We start from the raw sequence: 22,966 nt of genomic DNA, 5'->3' as shown, positions 1-22,966 counted from the left end.
ACTCTGTGGCACCACTGTCCCTACTCTTAAATGCCACTCTATTTTCACTTGCAGACCACACTTAAGTTAGTAATTATCTTTTCTCTATACATTCTTTAATTCCGTACAATTAATTGTTTGAAGAGTCCAAATTTCCACTGTTATAATACAATTAAAAAAAGCTTCCAGTTTAATTGAATTACCATTAACCCGCTTCTATTGTGTTTTGTGACACATGCTAAGATTCTAGGCCCTAGGGAATGTAGTACTCAGTGGATGGGGCGGGAAATGTAGCATAGTTTGTGAACATTCTGGAGCACGTAATTCGTAGTCACGCTGGATCCAGATTACAATGTAATGGATCCTACTTTGGCTCATTTATAGCGGAGATATAGGGTACTTAGATTATAAAATAATTTGCCCACAATCGGGTGGTCTTTCGAATTTCTAACAAAGACCCTCTGAGTCATGTCACTTTTTACCTTAGAACAATAGGAAGATGTACAATTTTTATTTGCCAAGGCGCCTCTCTCTTTAGAACTTGATTTCAGTGAATATAAGACAAGAATCATATTTCATACAATGTAGCCTAACGGCTAGAGCGGTCAACCTCGAAGCTGGAGAACCGGGTTCGAGCCTCGGCAGGAAAGCTCAACATACTGTGATTCTGGGCAAATCACTTAATCTCCCCTTGGCTAACAAAAAATGAACTTGTCCGTACCTTCGGGTCTATTTCGCCTTTATAAACTCCCAAAAATATATATATGTTGGTCTGCTGAGAAAGAGTATGTGGTTTTAAGGTTTATAAAAGATGAGAGAGCAACATTTGGAGAAACCTAAATGCAGAGAAAAGATAATAAGAGAAAGGTATAAAGACAAACATCAGAAAGAGGGACATTTGGTCTTTAAAATTAATATTTTATGATGTAGTTACCATCTAAAAGACATTCAGAAAAAGAAATAAAAGAAGCATATTCTATGGTAACCTTTCAAAACCCAATGTAAGATTTCACTTCGGACCTATTTTAAAATCTCTACACTATTGTTTGTTCACAACAGTTTGCTAGGGTGACAAATAAGTACGCACCGGCCATGAAAGGCCTGGGCTACTGGCCCGAAGATGATGGAGCTGGACTTTAGTAATAATAATAATAATAATAATTCCTATTTGTAAAGCGCAACCATATAACCCCCTTAAGGGTTTCAAGGGGCTGGCGGCCGTCAGGGAGATTAAGTGCGCTATTGCGCAGAGTCACATGATGCTGAGTTGAGCTGCCGCCAGAGATCGAACTGTGACCCTCATGCTTGAAGTCAGCAGCTCTGGCCGCTGTGGCACACCTCTATTAACAGGTATAGTCTGCTTTGGTGGGCGTTAAGCCTATTAGACCAATTCACCTGTAAAGTAGAATGTCCTAATAAGCAAATGGCTGGGGGCCACGTGTCCTAAACCGCCCACAGCTCTCGAAAGGTCCCCATCCTTCCATGCTGCCTCGAGTCAATGAGAGACAACTACTACTGGGGCTACGCACGCACAGTTCCAGCAGCAAGTGCTATTCACAGGCAGCAGGAACCATGGACAGGCGAAGGCCGCTGCTCTTGCTTCTAAGGTAGAGCGTGGGTTGCCAACGCCCGTGGCAAGGCAAGTATTGTGCCTCCTAACCCGTGGACCGTTAGCACTTCCTGAGTCCTTTATTGAGACCCTTACCCCCAAACTTTGTTTCTTTTCAAATTTTGCGCCCCTAAGAATTGTGCACCCGGGGGAACAGCCCCTGTGGCCTTGGCCATGCTACGCCACTGCCTCTAACTCTGCTCTGCCAAACCGTTTTACTCTTGCAGCTTCACATGACAGAGGGAGAAGCAGGGGCTGCAGAGCTTTACACCTCTCTGCACCCAAATCTCCCACTATCACTGTGTTGCTGCGGGAGCCAGAGGAGGGAGGTAGGGGCAAGCTTCCTCTCTATTCTCATGCCTACAATCTCTGCCTTTCACCCCATTAAAGGGAGATGCTAAGGACATAAAGTATGGCCCTGGGGCTTTGAGAGTGAAAGGTTTTACCAGTGTTAGCCCCCTGTTACTCCATTGTTTTTAACAGAGAGCCCATCTTTTCGTTGCTATATCAGGCATTGGCAGCTCCTCTGCTAAGGCGGAGGAGCGTCACCCTACTGCTTCAACTGCAAGCTCAATACAAAAATAAAATGATAACGTTTCATCAATATCATTTTATTTTTTGTATTGCGCTTGCAGTTGAAGCCGGGTTAGGTTAGAGCGGGAGGGGCCGGGCTCCCTGACTTTGAGGGAGGAGGAGTGGTGGCTGCACCTTACTGCACACTTTGCATGTTCTCCGCAGGCTCTACTGTACAGCCTGTGTGGCGAACATGCACAGCCTCCCAGCCCCGCTCTGAGCACCGAACCACAGCGCTCAGACCAATCACAACACTACTGTAAGGCGCGTCATGATTGGCTAGGGGAGTCTGGGAGCCGGTGTGCTTCCTGCTGAGGAGAAGAGGGTGGAGCAGAGCTAGCGGCCAGCGGTATTCAGGTAAGTGCTTTTATTTCTTTTTTATTCCTCCCCCTCTGCTCCTTCACTCCGCCCCACCACCTCCGTTCGGTAGCAGCCACTACTGATATTAAGATCTGATTTAAGTATACCATTTTAACCCCTTGCATAGGTTTTGCAAGGCAATGATAATTTATCTCCATAGTATGTGCCAGCATCAAGTAGCAAGGGTGTTTTCTTAAATTATGATTGTCCTTAAATATGACGCTCCACAAAAGTTCTATCATATCATGGAGTCACAATAGCTATTTGAGTTTTTCATTTATTAGCCACAGTTGCTGAATTCTGCTCTCCATCATTTGTAAAGGTTAAATAAAAAATACTGCAGCGTGATGACATTTCATTTATGATCAAAAGCTCTACTTGGACCAGAGACGCGCAAGTTAATGAAATAAATATCTGTCACGTAGCAAAGTGACTTTGACGGGACCCTCGTGCAAGCATTTTTAGGTCAGTAATAATTTATTAAAAATGGAAATGATGATACTCCAATTTCCAAATCGCAAATTGCTATTTTATGACGGCTTGCTTGCGGACATGCAGTTGGGAAACGAGGTGACTGCAGGTTTAATTTTCATGCAAATTTGTATTGCCTCATCTCGTGCTAACAAGCTCAATGTCATGAATATTTAAGAAGCGGCCCATTGGATGGGGACATTCATCTCCAATGTTGGTAATGAAGGGTACTGGAATTAGTTATTTGTTCAGTCAACTCAGACTAAGAGCCGAAAAGGAATTCCTATGTACATGCTGACACCAGCACCTTTATGTGGGGCCCCTAATTCTAAATATATATATATTTTTAAATAAATGACAAATCAATGTGCTGGACGTTTAAAGATGTCGATAAAACGTTGCAAAGTTAACGTCAGGTAAACCTCACGGCTACAAAACAAAATTCTACAAAACAAAATTCACATTTTTCACCACTCTTGTTAGTTTTTTTTTTCAGTGTTTACATCTAAACAAGCATTGGCATAGCAAATAGGTCTTGCCTTTGGGACCTTATAAGTGTTTAGGCATGAAGCACATTATCTTGGGTGCATCTACTGTTACTTCACGTGAATGCGGTGTAAGCCCACAGAGTGAATACGACATGCGCTGCCTAGTCTCTACCTATAAACAAGCATTTACAATGCAATGGTCTCGGCATTATTAAAGGTAGAGCTATTGGCATTGCTCATGACTTTTTTTTTAAAATCTTAAATAAATGGCATTGTCATTAACATTGCCAATAGCTTAATCGTTACATAAATGTCATTGTCATTTACAATGCCAATAGGTTAATCGCTCGCAAATGCATGACCTATTGCATTTACACCCACACAGAGCCACACACACAAAGCCACCCACACACATATACAGAGCCACCCACAGAGCCCCACACACACAAACAGAGCCCCCCACACACACCCACAGAGCCTCTCACACACACACCCACAGCGCCTCCCCCCACACACACTCACAGAGCCCCCCCACACACACCCACAGAGCCCCCCACACACACACCCACAGAGCCCCCCACACACACCCACAGAGCCCCCCCCCACACACCCACAGAGCCCCCCCGACACACACCCACAGAGCCCCCCACACACACACACCCACAGAGCCCCCCACACACACACCCACAGAGCCCCCACACACACACCCACAGAGCCCCCACACACACACCCACAGAGCCCCACACACACACACCCACAGAGCCCCACACACACACACCTACAGAGCCCCACACACACACACACACACCCAGAGCCACACACACACCCACAGAGCCCCCACACACACACCCACAGAGCCCCCCACACACACACACCCACAGAGCCCCTCCCACACACACCCACAGAGCCCCTCCCACACACACACCCACAGAGCCCCCCCACACACAGAGCCACAGAGCCACACACAGAGCCACATATACACACAGGAGAGCAAGCACAGCCAGGGGGCAGGGAAGCAAGCACAGCCAGGGAAGCAAGCACAGCCAGGGAAGCAAGCACAGCCAGGGGGCAGGGGAGCAAGCCCAGCCAGGGGGCAGGGGAGCAAGCACAGCCAGGGGGCAGGGGAGCAAGCACAGCCAGGGGAGCAAGCACAGCCAGGGGGCAGGGGAGCAAGCACAGCCAGGGGGCAGGGAAGCAAGCACAGCCAGGGGAGCAAGCACAGCCAGGGGAGCAAGCACAGCCAGGGGGCAGGGAGGCCAGCACAGCCAGGGGGCAGGGAAGCAAGCACAGCCATGGGGCAGGGAAGCACGCACAGCCAGGGGGCAGGGAATCGGAGGTCGGAGGGGGAAAGAAGGGAAAATGTAGGTGAATATTTCTGTGAATTACCTAAAACTTCTAACTCAAAGTTCTTCTATTCGTCCTCCACTCTCTCTGCACCCCAACACTACTGCACCCCGCTTTACTCATTTTACAGAATATGGGGAGACTCCTAGATAACACCGCACATATTCAACGCCGCCGAGCCCAGGCCCGGCAAGAAGGTGAGCTCCGCCTAACTGTAAAAACACGTCAGGCTGGCGGGAAAGACCTAATCAGAACCCCATGTGGAGGCGAGGCCTGGCCACATCCGCAGTCATTTCATTCTGACAACGGCACATGTGGTACAAACAGAACATTCATTTTTATGTTAATCTTGAAAGAAGTGAAGGATTGCATTGCCCTGCACACGCACGCACACCCACAGGCACACACACTCACGCACAAATGCTTTTACATACACAGGCTAACACACACACAGAGGCAAACACACATACACAGTTGCGCACACACGCCCAGGCACGCGCGCACACACACAGAGATGCACACACACACACACACAGATGCGCACACACGACCAAGCACGCACACACACAGATGTACACAGAGATGCGCACACGCGCCCATGCACACACAGATGCACACACTGATACACACACGCGCCCAGGCACGCATCCACCCAGATGCACAAACATACACACAGGCGCACATACACAGATGCGCACACACAGGCACGTGCACACACACAGACATGCATTCACATACAAAGGCAACCACACACAGGCATGTACACATACACAGATGCACACACGCCCAGGCACGCTCACACAGACACACACGCGCGCACACACACACACATTCATGTTTCCATCTGCGAGGCTGGGAGAAAGAGTTAATTCCAAACTCCCTGAGTGTTCAGATCTATGGATCTTATGGCCATCATTTACATGCATAATATCGCCCCATAGACCCAGCACATTCATGAACGTCCCGCCACACTGGGCTCCATTAATATCCCCAACAGACCAACATGGCCCGTTACGGAGGTTAATATGACACAGTATTAATCGGATTAAAACATATCTTTAGAACTCCATTAATTGCAAAAGCACCTCTAGCTCACAGTATTTTCCAATAAGATCTATTCAATGCTCTGAGAATTTCCTCATTCATACAATTGCCTCTTACATCTCAATCAAGCATGCCCCACGAACACCATTGCCGAACAGATCGCTAGTTCAGTCGGACAGAAAAGCTTTCCGCAGACAAAACTGCTTACTTCAAGAACTTCCCCACGGCTTGTAGGACCATTTTGCAACTTAACCCGGTCTTGGAGCTGGGAGAGTCCGGGACGGTCCCCGCTGAAGCTGCTATGATCGCCTACCATGATAGGGAGAAGGAGCAGGAAGGGGGCTCGTGGGAGGGGAGGGCTGGGGACAGGGGGAGGCAAACCCGAGGGGTACCAGAAAGAAGTCTACAATTGCCGAAAGAAGTGGCTGTAATATGAACAAGGCCGGGGCTGGAAATTCAGACTAAAGAGCCCAGTTTATGGAAACAGACCCACGGCTGTGAATCTCAAGAAAAGTTCAGGTGACCCCGTTTTCTGATCTTTGTAAATATAATTAAAGTACTTTTTGTCGCATTAATAAAGACTTATTTGTATAACATTTCCACTGCGCTGCAATTACAGAGACCTAATAAAAGGGGCCGGGCGCACACAAAGTGGCAATCGAAGTGTCACGCATTTAGCAATAGAATGTCACTAATGATTTAACTGAAAACCAACAAAATGTCACACGTAAGTAATGTGAAAAGTTAGCAGCTACGTAATCGAATCGAGTTCGCGCTGTACAAAGCTGCAAAAAAAACAAAATAGCGATAGCGTACCATCAAATCTAATTTCCGTAAACATGGAGGTTCGGTTAGAAACAACCGGGAGTCTGGATGCTAACATGGAGCAGCAGGAACAAGAAGCCGCACCGCTGCCGGCCGTGTTACGTGCGAAAATAGAATAGAATCGGCAGCGAGCGCTCATTCTCCGCCAGGCCCGGCTCTCCAGCCGGCCATACCCTGGCGCTTCAGAAGGTGAGAGCTCCGCCATGAAAGCAAGGGTCTACGATTGTCAAGTAGCAGTTTCCTTGGCTGGCAGCAGTGATAAGGGAGACTTGCGTGCTCTCTAAATAGTTACAAGTCACTCCTTGTTGTTTTATGTATTGCTAGGGCTACGCACTAGCATAGTTATGAAGCAAGAAACAACGGAATAAAATAAGCATTGACAAAATCCGCAGTAACAGTTGAGTCAACTGAAGTTGCATGCTGCAAACAGTACATAACCTACCTCTGTGAGGTCTCGAGAATGCAATCATTTTGAATCTGAAATGACGTTTTACCCAATGTTTACAGCATAGTGGGTTTTGATGAATATGTTTTACTGTTATTGTTGGCGCATCCACGACTCTGGGTGCTATCTTCGCACACAGAGACTGCTAGGTGGAGGAGGTTGCGACTTCTTGGGGCGGCGGTCGTTGTGAAATGGCCTAAAGAAAAGCACCGCCATTTTCAGATTCGGGGGCGTGTTTTTTGCGCCCTGAATGACAGACAACGTCACAGGGCTAAAGAACGCAAAAAATCACGCCCCCGAATCCGAAAAAGACTGAGCTTCTTTGGAGGGACGTCTCTCTCCTCCAATGGCTGGCCTCCATTTAGGAAGACAGCCAATGGTGGAGAGACAGGGCAGGGAGGCGGGTTCTGAAGCCCTACTAAGCAACATTAATTCTCGGACTTCCGGTCTGCCGATATTACCGAGACCTAAAAATGACTATGGGTGGAAAGGGACCAGTGTGGCCCATAATCTAATGCACACAGTGAAGTGACGGAGGAAGAGGTGATCTGGAGTATCCCCGACAGTAGCACCTGCCTTGTAGCAGCCGCAGGGAAGGTGGCAGAAGGTCGGCATCTTTATCCACACAACCAATGTCCAATTAATAAATGGGTGAAGGAATCTATGTTCAGATAATATCTATTGCCAGGACAACCATTCAGGCAGCAGTTTTTGCTCTGTAGGATAATGTAACATAACATAGCTCGTTGTTTGCTGCAAGGTACAAACTACCGCCAATCTGTAGGCGGTAAACTACTGGCGCCTGCTGTGGGTGGTGGTGGAGGTGCAGGAATCCCCTAGTCATCGAATATTCAGTAGTGATGGCTTGGTGGAGGCCTTACACCCTTTATGTAGTTCTCTGAATCAGGAGAACAGCCTGCAATGGCAAGCATGGGTAGGTTGATTGAATGGCACGGATGCACTCACTGTATGCACTGAAGATTCACTATGTCCAAATCCACAGTGGCCCTTTCAGGTGAGGTCTTCGAAGAGCCTCGCCACTCACATGAGCTGGATAGGATTCCTGCATGTAGGACAAGCTTGTCCTTTAAGTGTTTCTTTTAATAGGATGAGGGGTGTTCACTTGGCTGGGTGGGGCATGGCAAGTAGGTCGTCCAATTGCCACAGATTAGACAGCACGGCTCACATGCTGTCAACTGCAAGCGCCGCTACAAGCAGGAACAGGTTGATGCTGGTCCTGGGGGCCAGGTGGGGCTCTCTCCATGTTTATGTGGGGTTTGCAACATTAGGGCATAGCAACACAAGAACGAGTATGTCCAGGTCTGAGCAGGCTTTTTCTGCAGGCGACAATGGGTGGTCAACACCTTCCTCGGCCCCAGCATGGTGAAGGTCTAGGAGACACCAAATAAACATAGGCATTCACTTTGCAGGTCACACATCATCTAAGACCATGGGCTGATGGCACCTTATTTGTAGCCTGATGCTGTGCCCGGCATCACAGTTTGGATAAATGTCCAGTGTCACGCATGTGCCAGGTGGCACAATACAGTGTTGCTAATCATCTTGGGCACAGCAGCAGTTCTCTTTCAGTAAACACCACTTCACTCACATTGCGGCCTATGGATGTACTTGGTAAATGCAGCAAGTGGACGAGGCGTCTTCTTATCTCTTAATAACAGGACCCGAAGTCTGCACCAAAGTATATTGATGGTCACAAATGGAGTTCTGCCAGAAATGGCAAAAAAATTAGTGTACTTCAATTTCGACAGCTGACAAACCCTAGCGTGCGCTGTTTTGACAAGTAAGATGAATAGGAACATACATTTGATGGGCAAATAAATTGCTTCACATTTCTATCCATTACTTTGTATTTCTACTTAGTTTAGAAAGCTCCCATAGTAAGAACCCTCCTGCCTCTATTGATCAGGGAGTGCCTAGATCAGTGATTCTTTTATCCTGTGTCCAAAAAAAACCGGGGGTCAGCAAGGCCTACTCATGGGGACCGACTGTTTTACAAAATTAAATAATATCAAAGTTAATCAATTCAAATTAATAACATAATCAATTAAAGAAGCAAAATTGAACGTTTGAAATCGTTTTCTATATCAGATTGGGAATTACATTAAATATTTCAATATTTGAGCATTTGTTTGGTGTACACTTGTTTTTGTGTATTGTTTTGAGGGTCACATTATAGAAATTGCCTCGGCCGGGTGTCCCCGGCTTCCAACAATGAATCAGTGGGGTCCCTGGCTTCCAATAATGATTCAGTAAGGGTCCACAGAAGTCAAAAGGTCAAGAACCACTGGAATGGATTCTTTGACACCACATGTGGCCAGCATGCAGAGCTCTGTAAGCAGCAATTGACATGATACCAGTTAGAAACAAAAAGAAATATGTGTTTTGCCGATACGTTTTTTTTTTTTTTACCTGTACTGGTTTATTCTTTAATATTTGTTGCAGTAAGAAAAGGGGTTATTATAGTTGATGTCATCAAGTAGAAATTGACAGACAAAAGAGTTATGTATAACGTCAGACATTCACATGGTATGTTAGCAGTGGTCATCACTTTGCCCAGGAACACAGAATAAGTCGCACTGCTTTAGGGAAGCATGAATAATGATGACTTTGTGAATAGTGAATCAAAATCTACAAGGACTGTATAACACAGATTTTACTGCAGCTCAACACAGTGGTTCTATTTTAACAATCTTTGACGGGTGGCCAGTTGAGACAGCCGTGCTGGCAATATTTTAACTTGTGCCTGTAACATGTGACCATAGACTCTATTTAACCATCATCAATTACTTAAATAAATCTATACCACAACGTGCCCTGGTTTAGATCCAATAGACAAATATACTGCAGGTTTAGAAGCGGTATTTCCCCATTCATGGGCTGATTAATGTACACACAATGTCAAGATTGTATTTCCACCTTGCAGGGAAAATGTGAGAGCAAGAGCAATATCAAAATGAAACATAACATTTTCCTGCTTCTTTCAGCCATTCGTTCTTCTTTTCACATTATTTGGGTTCTTACTCTCTTCTTCCCAATCTTGTTCTACTTATGAAACTATCCAGCAATGAATGGCTTCTATTCCAAGCACGCGCCTGGAATCAGTATCTCTAGACCGGCTGTGCGACAATCGTGATGCATTCAGTCCCCTGGACAGTTCAATTTCTTTGCACAGGAAATGGCCTTGCACCTCAGTGTTCCGCCTAGATCTGTAATACTACCACGGGCCAAGGCGGAGGAGCATTCAGAGCCTTACAATGTGTAATTGGATTCTTCTGAGAAGGAGAACTGAGACTTCAGAAATTGGTGGAACTGATGCCTTATTACAGCTCACTCTTTCTACATCGACAGCAATCCGGACTAGCCATTAGAGGTGCGAAGTCTGTGCCATTTCGAAGACCTCATCTCAAACATATTTATAGACAGACCAAATATTTCCATTTCTGTATTGATTTTTTACAGTCTCTTTAAGTCAATTTAAATATATGTGGTGTGCTGTTTCAGAGGATTTTCATCAATGATACATCAAGGCCCTGCTACTACTTATCGTGCACTCCATCTGTGTCTCAGATCAGGACCCACTAGCTCTGCTAACCACACTCCACTGTTAAGTTTCTACCTACACCTAAATCAGAGGTCTTCAAACCTTTGGATGCCGAGACCCCCCTGTCAACATTTTGAGATGTAAGGACCCCCTCCTGATAAAAATGTCTAAACCCGTAGGCAGGGCTGCTGGAATTGAGGCGGTGAGGACCAAATTACGCAACAGGCTTGACTAAATTGTGTGGGTAGAAAATGTAAAAGATGTTATGTGATGCCACATACTTTAGGATAGCATTGCTTCATTATTTTGAAAATTTTTACACACAGTAACACGGAGGAAAGATTTCACCCCATCAGTACCAGTTTATAACCAAAACACAGCAATTAACATCAAAAAGATTTCTAGTCAACCTTTGTGCAGGGCCTTCCACTCCGCAGGAATACGTGCTGCCACATTAGAAGCTCGCCTGGCCCTGGCCGGGAGAAGCAGGGGTCCCTTGAAACCCTGCCGGTTTTGTGCAAAGTTAAGCAGTTTACCCAAGCAGCTTTCCTCTCACCCCCTCCCTTCCATCCCTCTCTCCTCTCCCAACCCCGGATCGCTCTCTCACTTTGCAGGCCATTTACTTTCACCCTTTTTACAACTTCTCCCCATTCAACCTCTCACTATTGAGAGCAGGTGGAAATGTCAGTGTAGCAGTCCCCCAAATCAAGGAAAACATATCGTTTTTTTGTCTGGGACTCGGTCCGCATAGTTACTCCCCATGCCAGGAACAAACACATTTAGTTGCTGGAATACCAGCTGAAAACAAGATTCCACACACTCTCCAGGGTCCACTGCCCCCGTACCCACCAGCATCACCGCACGCACCTTAGGTTTAATCTTAAAGCTGCCCTGCTCTGTAAGGTGTATGGGGGTGATAGGGAGGGGCGACCAGCTACCCTCCCTGGCCTAGCTCCCCTGCCCTAGAGAAGGAGTTTGTAAGCACTCTCTTGTGAGCTCCTCCCTGTCCGGACCAGAGGATCTCTCTGGCAGCAGGCCGCGAGACCAGATCCACGGGGTCACCCTGTGACTCTGAGCGCCTCTGAAGGCGGACGCTCCGTAGGAAAACAAAACTGGGAAGTGACATAAATCCGCATTTTATCTATTTATTGATGTTTATTGTGCAAAAGAAATGCGCACTTCTCCTTACAAAGGAGGCACTTCTGCCTTGAAATGACAAGTTTCAACTTTGAAAACACACCTTTCATCCTTGAACTGCAAGCAGCACCCAAAACACACCTTTCATCCTTGCACTGCAAGCATCACCCAAAACACACCTTTCACCCAAAACACACCTTTCATCCTTGCACTGCAAGCAGCACCCAAAACACACCTTTCATCCTTGCACTGCAAGCATCGCACAAAGCACACCCTTGATCCTTGCACTGCAAGCACTGCCCAAAACACATCTTTCATCCTTGCACTGCAAGCATCACCCAAAACACACCTTTCATCCTTGCACTGCAAGCATCGCACAAAACACTCCCTTGATCCTTGCACTGCAAGCACCGCCCAAAAAACACCTTTCATCCTTGCACTGCAACATCGCCTCAAAACACACCTTTCGTCCTTGTGCAAGCAAGCCACGCACAAAAACACACCTTTCTACTGTAGAAATGCCAGTTTCTCTTGAAAATGCGCCTTTTCCATTGGGGAATGCACACGCATTGTTTGAAAATACAATTCACGGCTTTGAAAATGTGCATTTTGCCTTCAAAGAAGCACATTTTTAAGTTCAAATTACGCACTGGAAGCTTTATATTTTTAATCAAAAGGGTTTCTTTATATTTAAAGGGTAGTCCGTGATCCGTTTTAACATTACAATTAGGAATTTTACTTTTTGACTTTTTTGTTTCAGTTACTGCATGTTCCTCTTTGTAATACTGGTAGGGGCTTTGAGAAATAAAAGAATCCTAATTTGACTTGTTGCATTGAATACGGCTTTAGGGACGTGGGGTGTCCTGTTCAGCCTGAGGAGGTCGAGGGGGAGGTCAAGTGCCGCATTTGTTTATCAGGATGGAGAAGCAGCACGTGCAGACTTTCACCTCGCCCAGTACTCAGCCATAGCCCCCACCCGAGGCGTGCGGCATTAGCATGAGAATGCAGCCTTGGGTTTCTGGTGGCCGGGCACTCACTGGACTGTGCTGAGGGCCCCCCTGCAACTTGCCCCTCCCCCAGCAACACGGAGCTGCGGGGGGCATGTGTCACACCTTTGGCTGAGCCCCCAGCAGTGCAACAGCCCGGGCTGAGACAAAGGACGGGGAAAGAGGGAGGGCTGAAGCCCTTGGGCCTTTAGAAGTATGACTGGGAAGGCGCGACCCCCTTTGAATCGGTCCACGGCCCCCCTGGGGGTCGCGCCCCACAGTTTGAAGACCCCTGACCTAAATGTTACTCAAGGTGATCAAGTCTAGAATCTTAGGTCCTGGAAAAGAACTGTATTCTCTAGATCAAGAAACCTACTTAAAGTTGACACTAATGTTCATCACGGAAGTCATTGGGTTCCCACCAGAGGGGCAGAGTGCCTCTCTGGTGTGCTACGATGCCCGTCTACAGTGGAGCGGGTTTTTTGTGATTAATGTGAATGTGAGTGAAAAAGTGGTTTTAAAAATGCCTCAGTTTTATCCCAAAACGTTTTATTTAATGGAAAACCTGGCACAGATAAAAGCAAGTGTAGTGGATGTTTCCAAACTAGTTAAATTGACCAGAGACATCCTAGTCTATAATAACATGTTTCTGCCTCCTATTGCTGTTGGTGAGGCCTTCTTCAGGACCAGAACACCACAACGGTATGCGCACACCAAGGCGCACCCTAACCAGTGGTGTGACAACACCGAATTAACTCACAGTTATGACTGTATCTTCAGAGTTTCTGAAGGACAAGGGGATCTGAAAAAGACATACAAAAAGACATCACAAGTCAACACATCCCACTAAAACGTGAAACCTTTGAGTGCTTGAATTCGTCTTCAGGTAATAGTGGTGCTAAAGCTCATGCCAAAGCTGAGTGCCCTTCATCATGCAGTCGTAGGCTAATCGCTAGTAGACTGTGAGTAAGTGTAGGTGAATAAATAACCTCTGATATTTTTGTACAGAACCAAATGACCCGGTGAATTACCAGACAGTCTTTAACATCGTAAAACTCTTACCAAAAGTATGTGTTTTTACCAAAAACCTGCGTTTTGCGACATACCAACTTGGAAATTGCCGGTAAATATGTGAATTACAATGGAGTGAACATGACTAAGAATTACGGGGGTATGAGCAGATATAAGGCTCCTATTTACAACCGTGTTCCAAAGTAAGTTCCTTTTTTTGCTCCATATACTAAGTCTGCCTTCTTTGTACGGGTATTAGGAGCCGGAAACTGGAGGCAGGAGACCTAGACACTGAAAGAGGGACACAGGACACAAGTCTCCTTTGCAAATATAAATAAGTAATTTGCTGGGAGGAGCTGCTAATTAGTCTTCATGTAGTCCTGCTGTTATGTAGATGGTGGGGTGAAAGGTGAGACTGCAATAAGTTGCCAAAGAGAAAGGGACCCTTTTAGGTGAAGCCAGACTTTTATCTGTTCACTGATTACTGCTCAGTGTGGCCATTGATCTCCAGGTGCAGAAAATGTACCTCTCTTTGTGCCACTGTTGGGGATGTTCCAGACTAGAGACTGCCCACTGTGAGCACCATCACTCTACACAAAGTCTGAGTCTAGAATGCAACCTTAAAAGGACACTTGAAAGAAAAACACCCCAAACCAGTTCTGAAAGTGCAGAGAGAAGATCCACATTCCCTCTCTGCTTTGAATGCATAAATGTGGAAGCCACTGTTGCACTTGTTCCATGCTCTCCTTGACCAAGGAACGAAGTGCTCTGCAGAGTACTGCGGTGCAACTAATTCTGGTGTGTGCATGACAGCCAGCGTCATAGAGATGAAGGGACATCATTTGAAGTCTTACCTCGGGGTAAATGCTGTTCCTCGGAACTGAAGCGTCTAGACTTAAACTTGCCTGCTGAAAAAAGGAAGGGCCTGCCAAACCTGGAGGAGCTATAACTGCCCAGAGGTAGCCGAAAGCAGTTGTGCATGGGTCTGCTAGAACAGAAATTCTGAGGAGTGCGATCTATTTGTGCTGTGAAGTATAAAGTACAGTCTCTCCCTACACATGGCTCCAGGTGGAAACTACGACATGAACTGTGACTGAGCGGATGGTGCTGCTGCATAGAAGAACCTGTGTCCCAGCAGAAGGTGCTGCTGCATTGCAGAATCAGTGCCTGAACGTACTGTGTCACTGACTCAAAGAAGTGTATCCAAGAAGACTGTGCCACAGCACTGAGAAACTGTACTGGAGTCAGATTACACCACACCAGAGACTGCACCCGAGGCAGACCCTGCCCTGTGACCTCGGATCCTCTGCCATCTAATCCGGTATCTCAACCGAGTTTGACAGGCAGAGGGCTGTGTCATAACTGGAGCCAGGGCCGGACTGGCCGGTGCGGGCACCGGGCGTTTTCCCGGGGGGGCTGCCAGGGTGAGGGTCAGTTGTGGGCCCCTGGAGGCGGTTTTTTTGTTACAAGGGGCTGCAATATGGGCCCCCTGTAACAAAATCGGCCCTAGCAAACAGCTCAGCCGCAACGGGCACCCCATCCATCCGGGGCCGGCCAAGCAGTTTGCCAGGGCCGGTTTCGGTTTCCTGTCCGGCTCTGACTGAAACCACACACTCTTGAAAGGACTACAGGTGTGTATTTTATTTGAAAAGTTTTATAAAGTGCGAACAAGACCCAGACAGACGGGTATCAGACAGCTGTACAAAGTGAAAAATTAACATTGAGGAGAAGAAACAATAAAAGTACAATACAAAAAGGCAACCAAAATAAGAGGAACCTGAGATATAAAATGAAATGTGGGTGCTAGGGGGAGACGAGGTAGCAAGTGATCAAACAGGTAAAAGCCCTATTAGATCGGGCCGTGCAGTTTTAGCAGCAGACTACATCCAAAGAACGACAAAATACATTTCAAAGCCAATGTAAAAATTATTGTCAAGTAAATATTTCAAAACACAAAGAGAAAATGATTGTCAAGCATAAATTTCAACACACAAAGTAAAATGATTGTCAAGCACTGGAGGGGGGTGTGTCTATCACATGACAAAGAAGCTATTACTGCTGAAGTTCTTCCAAAAGTAGCTATTTGACCTGTTTCTTGAATAAAGCAGTTGAGGGGTTGGCTCTGATCTCCATTGGTAGGGCATTCCAGATTTTTGGAGCCAGCCCTGAGAAGGTGCGATTGTAAGTTATTTTTTTGTTGAATTTAGGTGGTTTCAGGAGTAGAATATTGGAGCTTCTTATGTTTCGACTGGAAGCAGAGAGCTTGAGTTTCTTTGCAAGGTAAACAGGGCTATTGAAGTGTATAGCTTTATGTGTCAGACAAGCTATCTTGAGGCTGATCCCTTCTTCAATGGGAAGACAGTTAAGTTGAATTAAGTGAGGTGTAATATGATCATGCTTTCTGAAGCCTGTGATTAGTATGGCAGAGGTGTTCAGAGTAGCTCTTAGTGGAGCTAACCTAGATTTAGGGAGCCCAGCTAGGGTCACCAAGCCGTATTCTACTTGCAAGATAACTATTGATTGGACTGCTGACTGGATGTCCTCGGGAGGTAGGAAAGGTTTGATTTTCCTAAGAGTGTTGAGTTGATGATAGGCATTGTTAATGGTGGCACTGATGTGTCCCTGCATGTTTAGAAATGTGTCCAGGGTGTCACCAAAGAACAAGCGGAGTCCACCATATGTGGGGTGTAGTTGAGTGCAGAGATTTTTTTTATCTAGTTTTGCGTTGGAGTTTCAGTTGGGAATGCATGCTGTGGGTCAGCTGTTCTTAAACAACGGACCGTGGACCCCTGGGGTCTGCGATGCCTATTCAGGGAGTCCGCTGCTGTTTATAGAAATAAATAACATTAGCAGAATAATTAAATATATATCTATATATATATATATATGTAAAAAAGCAAAATTTAAAGTTTTAGAACATTCTGTGAATGTGAAGATACTTGAAATTGGAAACTAAAAATTAAATTGGTATCATTTTCTTGATTTATGGGAGTGCTGCAAATACAGCAAATCTGGTATGGACTATTTGGGGCCTTAATTGAAGCAGCAATTGTATGTGCTGACACAGAGCATGCCTTATAAGCAAAAAAGAGAGTGATGTGATGGAGTCTAGCATATTGTTTTGTATTATAGACATAAAACTAGATTTTGCAACGCTTTAACTTTTCCATTTGGAGAAACAAATTGTGGATTTTCGCTTATTTTTTGGTTGTGAATTAAACAATTTCGATAATGTGTGCATCTGCTTTGATATATACACTGTTGTGTGTAGAGTTTTAAGATTCAAATCATTGAAATTGGTTAGGCAGCATTTCCCAGTTGCCAGTTGTGATTCATTGGGGTCTAAAGAAATCAAAAGTTTAAGATCCGCTACAATAGGTCGCTTCCTGATGCCCTAGTTGAACTGAAACAACTCCCTTGTCTTGAGAACTGTAACTCAGGGACTGATAAAATAACTGAGCACACAAGCTATTCAAAGGATAAACCACTGAGAGTCAAGTGTTGAAGGGGTTTACATTGCCCAGTTTTATAGAGCCACAGTAGGACAGACAACCCTGGGTAATAATAGGCAAACAATCCCTGCCCTAGGACTAAGGTTACAGCTTATTTCACTCTCATTTGTGATAGTATCTTTTGCATCTTGTGTGAGATCGTACGAGGTCAACAGCGGTGCACTGGCAAAAGTTACGGATGCATACATCTCCATAGCACGCACATTTCAATGGTTTTTAGGCTTTGGAGTTTTATCTAGGTATCCTTTAAACTGAATGAAATACTTTATCAGAATTGTTGTGTTTTTTTAGAAATATTTTGCAACGTGAATAAACAACCATAACTGCCATCAACCAAATATTTCCAATTTTCTTTCTTTACTTGTATTTATGATCCACATGGGACCTCTGCATGGTGGCCCACAGAGCTTGGACCAACACCCACACCGACAGACCACGTACGCAACCTCAGCATCATCCTAAACAGCCAAATGACCATGAAACAACAAGTTAACACAATTGCCAACACCTGCTTCCACACACACTGTGCATGCACCTCAGAATCTTCAGATGGAGCCCAACCAACACCAGAAAGCCCGCCACTCAAGCCCTCATCAACAGCCACTTCAACTACAGCACCACCCCCTACACCTCTATTCAGCTCCTCAGAAGACTCCAGACCATACAGAACGCTTCAGCAAGACTCATCCTGGACCTCCCCAAAGGAACCCACATAGCCCCCACCTGAGAAGCCTATACTGGCTCTCCAATTGGAAAAGATGCCAGTTCAAGATCCTCACACACGCCTACAAAGCCCTCCACGACCTTAGACCTGCCTACCTCAACCATCGAATGAACTTCCACCAACCCACTAGACACCTATGCTCCTGTTCACTAGCCCTCGCACACAACCCCCACATCTGCTGCACCCACAGCGGTGGCCGGTCCTTCTCTTATATCACAGCCAAGACCTGGAAGGACCTCCCCCTCCTGCTCCGTATGGCACCCTTGCTGTCAGACTTCAGAAAGAGACTCGAGACCTAGCTCTTCGAGGGAAAAACAAGGCCCAGATACCCCTAGGGGTGACAGAGTTGTACTTTACAAATGCTGATTGATTGATTGATTGATGATCTAAGGATTACTGTTGAAACCCCATTGTCAACATTATGTCGTCCTCCACTATGATTTGTTTGCCCACAGGTTTACCAACTCTTGTTTCCTAATTCCTAGAAGCCTTCCTGCTGTTGCTTCTGCAAGAAAAACTTCATATCAACGTATTTTTTAAAATGCACATAAAAATATCTGTATCAACTTCTAAATCAGCAGGTATGGTTCAGTGGTTGCCATAAATGTAAAGAAGAGTGAGGAGTAAGGGGTCTCTCTCTACTTCACCTTTGTTCTAGTTTCAGTTACATGTTTGGTCTAAATCATCGACAAATATCCGAAATCTTCAATATCAAGCTTTAGAAGTACAGAATATCTCTCCAGCTGACTTGAGATTCTTACTTGAGACCCTACATAACTTGCAGTGCACCACAGACCCCCCCATGTATGTATATATTAGGAATATGTATAATGGGAACCTCACAGAAGAGGAGCACTGTGCACGGTTGAAATCAAAGATACAGTCAACGAGTGATTGGAGGGCTAGCTGTCCTCTGAATGGGGAAGTAGACTGCTAGTCCGTTTTTTGCCTTTTTTTACTCCCATGACTATGTTTTAAAAAAATATAATAGTAATAATTATATTATTAAGTAATTTGGTTTTGCTAATAGAGTCCACACTATGTACTATTCCAACAGTCTATGATTGAGAATTTTTAAAATAGGCTGATACAGGCTGCATATAACCAGTATGACAGAATAACTGCAGCAATAGAGTGTGCAGTAGCATACCTGTATTGGACCGCTTCTTTGGGGTTTTGAGACTTCGGCACCTGCTACTGAGGGAACTGCTGTTTTCACTCATCGAGTCTTGTGCCGAAGAAGCACTCCCTGTTGCTTCACTGTCTCTCATCATGCTCTCGTAGCCACTGCTTCCTCCACTGTGGTAGAAGAGAGCTGTTTTCCCCATGGCAGGTGGAAGTTCCCCGCTCAAAACACTGCTATTGTCACTTCCATGTCCACTGCTACATCGGTGAGGTTTCCGGGGAGGGGTAATTTTGCTGTACGGTGAAGGCAGAGTATGAACAATTGGCTTCTCATCTCCGTGAATGGTGGCGCGATCCTCTTTCTCGCCATTTCCTCGTACATGCAAACCCCGGGCAGATGTATTACCTTGAAGCAATTCTGAAATACGTCCATTGACTGCTCGAAGAGGGAGTTTAGACGCAATCCCAGAGCCCTTGTTTCTACTGAGAGACTGTGTTGAATAGGACATGTTCTTTCCATTGGGAGGCAAGCTTGAGCTTCTTCCTACAGACTGCGGCAGTGATTTGGTAGAAAAACTGAGTGTTTTGGTGGTGGATGCTGAAAGACTACGAGCTTTAGGGCTCGCTAGTAGGAGCTTGCTCACTGCTGATATCTTTGATGGACTGCCCTTCGGTGTAGTCCCGGCAGACTGGGAAAGGCCAGAGTGGGTTGGTGAGGACATTGCACTGCGGTTCAGGCTCCTCCCGGCTCTTGGCATGGTGCTATCTTTGTTAGGGCTCATTCTGGAAGTCACAGAAGACAGGCTTTCTGCTCTCTCCAAGGACAAACATTCATAGTGACTGCCTGTCGACCTTCCCAGCGAATTTGTTCTGCTTGCTAGTTGCTCGAGTTTGGCACTGAATAACTTGCTGCTGCTATTGCTTCTGGTGTCCATGCTTAAACCCTTCAGCTTACAGTTGAGTTCATCCGGAAAACTGGATAGAGAAGACAAAGGATGGTGCGAAGGGCTTCCACCAAAAGCACTGTGTTGAGGGCTAGCCCTGTTTCTTTGATCCAAACTGGACTTTCTGACGGGAGGCAGAGGTGGAGTTCCTTTTGGCCGTGCAAGAACGCAGTGTTTAGGTGAAGCAAATTTCCTCTCGAGGGAAGCTCTTGATGCCTGAGAATCAGCAAAATGGTATGCACCAGTGTTCTCACAGTTGAGAGGGCTATCATCCAGTTCTTCCTGTTCTGTGACTTTATGCATCACCCGTGGAAGGCTGCTGGTTCTGAAACAATCACTCGAATGGCTGGAGCTTCGACTGACAGAATCTGGTGAGACCATTTCACACCCATCAATGATCCTTTTCAGGTTATCTGATATGGGAGAGAGAGATCCCTCACCACTGCTGCTGCTAAACCTGTCAGGCAGGCTCTTGCTGTCCATTTCATCTTTGGGTAAACCACATGCAACATCAGCCCTTGGCCCATTGTTACAGTTACGGCTATCTTTTTTCGCATCATCATTCCTTTTTAACCAAGGATCATCAAATTTGATTTCCTTATGACTGTTTGACTCTACATTTGTCACTTTCCTTTGCATGTTGATTGCTAATGAATTGTCGTTAATCTCATCGGCATTATAAGGTCTCACAGCGATACAGGGGAAAACAGTTATATTGGTTTTCATAGGAAGAAAGCCTTCACAGCTAGCAAGGCCTGATGTGTTAGAGATTGTAACTGTGGTTTTGCCAAGGGCTGATATCTTGCAGCCCTTGTTGGGAGCAGGTTCACTTAAAGTATCTTCATCAGTTTCTGACAGAATGAATAATTCATCAGTCACTGGTTTCAGCTTGTCATTTGTGCGCATCACATTGGCATGCTGTAGGTTGCTAGTGAACTCAGATATTCCCTGATCTGCCATTGCTTCACCGTGGCCGTAACAGGTTTGCGCAATGAAACTGTGACATGACTGTTCTCCATCACTTCCAGTGCTCATTTCACTGAGCCAGGAACTTATAGATGACCGCCTACTTCCAGTATCCTGGCCTTTGTCATCTTGCCCCGAATTTGGCAGTGGCAAAAACTGTGTGATGCTGACCTCAGAGACAGGAGCAGCATTGGAATAGCACTCAAGATCTTCACTGATACTGCTGATGATACTCACTGGCCTAGATCCAGATGCCAGAGCTTGAACAGAGCAGTCACTGTTAAAGCTGATAATGCTGGTGGGGCGTCCGTTCTCAAGAACACCACTAATGGTCAACTCTTCAACTAGGGTAAACACCAATTCGTCTTCTCCGTTGAGTTCTAGGGGCTGTTGTACAGTAACCATTGTCGTGCTTAAAACCTCTTTCTTGGAGTTGGAGAAAATACTTGGCTTCTGCTCACTGAAACTGTCTGAGAAGTCATCGCTGGTAGAGGAGAGGGACCTTCTCATAATTTGAGGGCTCATGCCTACTGGAGGTGTACGAATTTCTGGTTGGAACAGTGGGTCCCCTGACATTATGCCCAGATCCTTATTCGAAGATGGTGGTGGAGGTGGAGGATTTGGCAAGACCCCTTTCTGGGTATAGACCTTACATCTCTGGGAAGGTGAGCTTGGTGGCTTGTAGTCTGAAGTCTTGGAGAGGCTAGCGATTCCTAGCCTTGGTGATCCCATTGCTCTTGGCTTTCCTTCTACAAAGCCACAGGTGTTCAAACTTTCCCTGCTGCCCTGCAGACTCGTACTGTGGACCAGCTTGGGGGAGCCTTGTTGAGCACTGCAGCTGCCTGTCACACTTCGGGGAGAGGGAGGAGTGGACATGTTACTCAGGGATCCTGAAGGGATAGGAGACTGATTCCTCAGCATTTTGTTACCATTTGCATTAATATGGTCCCTGGTGTCCACATCAGCATGCTGACACTCCATAATGCTTTCAGACTTACTCGACTCTGATATGAGCCTTGGTTCTGACACTTGGCTTGACATGGGACATTTGGCAGTCTGATCAGTAATAAATTGAGCAGGCAGTTCTTCGAAGGGAAATTTGCTGACTTCCTCGCTACCATCAATGCAGTCCAACCTCTCCTGCAACTCGGCAAAAGTGTTACACTTCAGACAATCCTTTTCAGGCTTGTTGGCTGCAGGCTCACTCAACTCCTCCATCTTTACATCGTTTTTTGTTTTCTGAAGCATAGGAACAATGGGGACAAACTCTGGGGGACCTTCATTATCCGTGAGCTCTTTGTCAGACAACGCTGTACCATTGGGACCAACGTAAATCACGGTGTCACAGGACTGTTCACTGCTCGAAGAGTAATCTGGATCACTCGATAGGTTCAGAAGTGGGAAGTCTGGATCCACCACATTTCGTGAATGGAATGGCCTCAGCTGTGTCGGCCGTCGCATCCTTCCTTCTTCACATGAGCTTTCCCCGCCAGACGAGCTGGATGTATACTGTGGACGAATGCAAAAAAGGTGATTCTATAACTCTTCAAACAAACAGTAACTGCAGCTTAAGCTAGACACTTTCTGATGTAAATAATCATCATTTAACTAAATAGACATATCAAACAGGCATTTAGATAAAAATGAGCAGATAAAAAACACAAACTAATGCATCAAACAATTGTAAATAATATACTTTTTAAACCAAAAGATCTCTTCAATCCTATATTAAGATACTCTCCCAAATTCTAAATTAGGTTAAATTCAACAATCAGTAAAATATCAAGAGTGACACATCCATGTCTCCGCTGAACTGAGTGGTGCAGCTAGGAGCGCAACGCAGCCCTCTACAGACCCTGTG

The 22,966-nt window shown here is 45.8% G+C and overlaps 1 protein-coding gene across 1 annotated transcript in view; it reads right to left on the bottom strand.

The window, feature by feature from the left end:
* Positions 1-22,966, bottom strand: part of KIF26B (kinesin family member 26B) — a 589,601-nt gene that overhangs the window by 16,871 nt on the left and 549,764 nt on the right. Inside the window, exon 13 of the mRNA XM_086925761.1 lies at positions 19,221-22,614. Within this exon, the coding sequence (XP_086781887.1) occupies positions 19,221-22,614 (3,394 nt within the window). The remainder of the gene's footprint in view (positions 1-19,220; positions 22,615-22,966) is intronic.

Source organism: Lissotriton vulgaris, chromosome 6, assembly GCF_964263255.1.
Source record: "Lissotriton vulgaris chromosome 6, aLisVul1.2, whole genome shotgun sequence".
NCBI lineage: Eukaryota > Metazoa > Chordata > Amphibia > Caudata > Salamandridae > Lissotriton > Lissotriton vulgaris.
The sequence above is the reverse complement of the archived record's forward strand: the minus strand, read 5'-3'. Positions and strand labels throughout refer to the sequence as shown.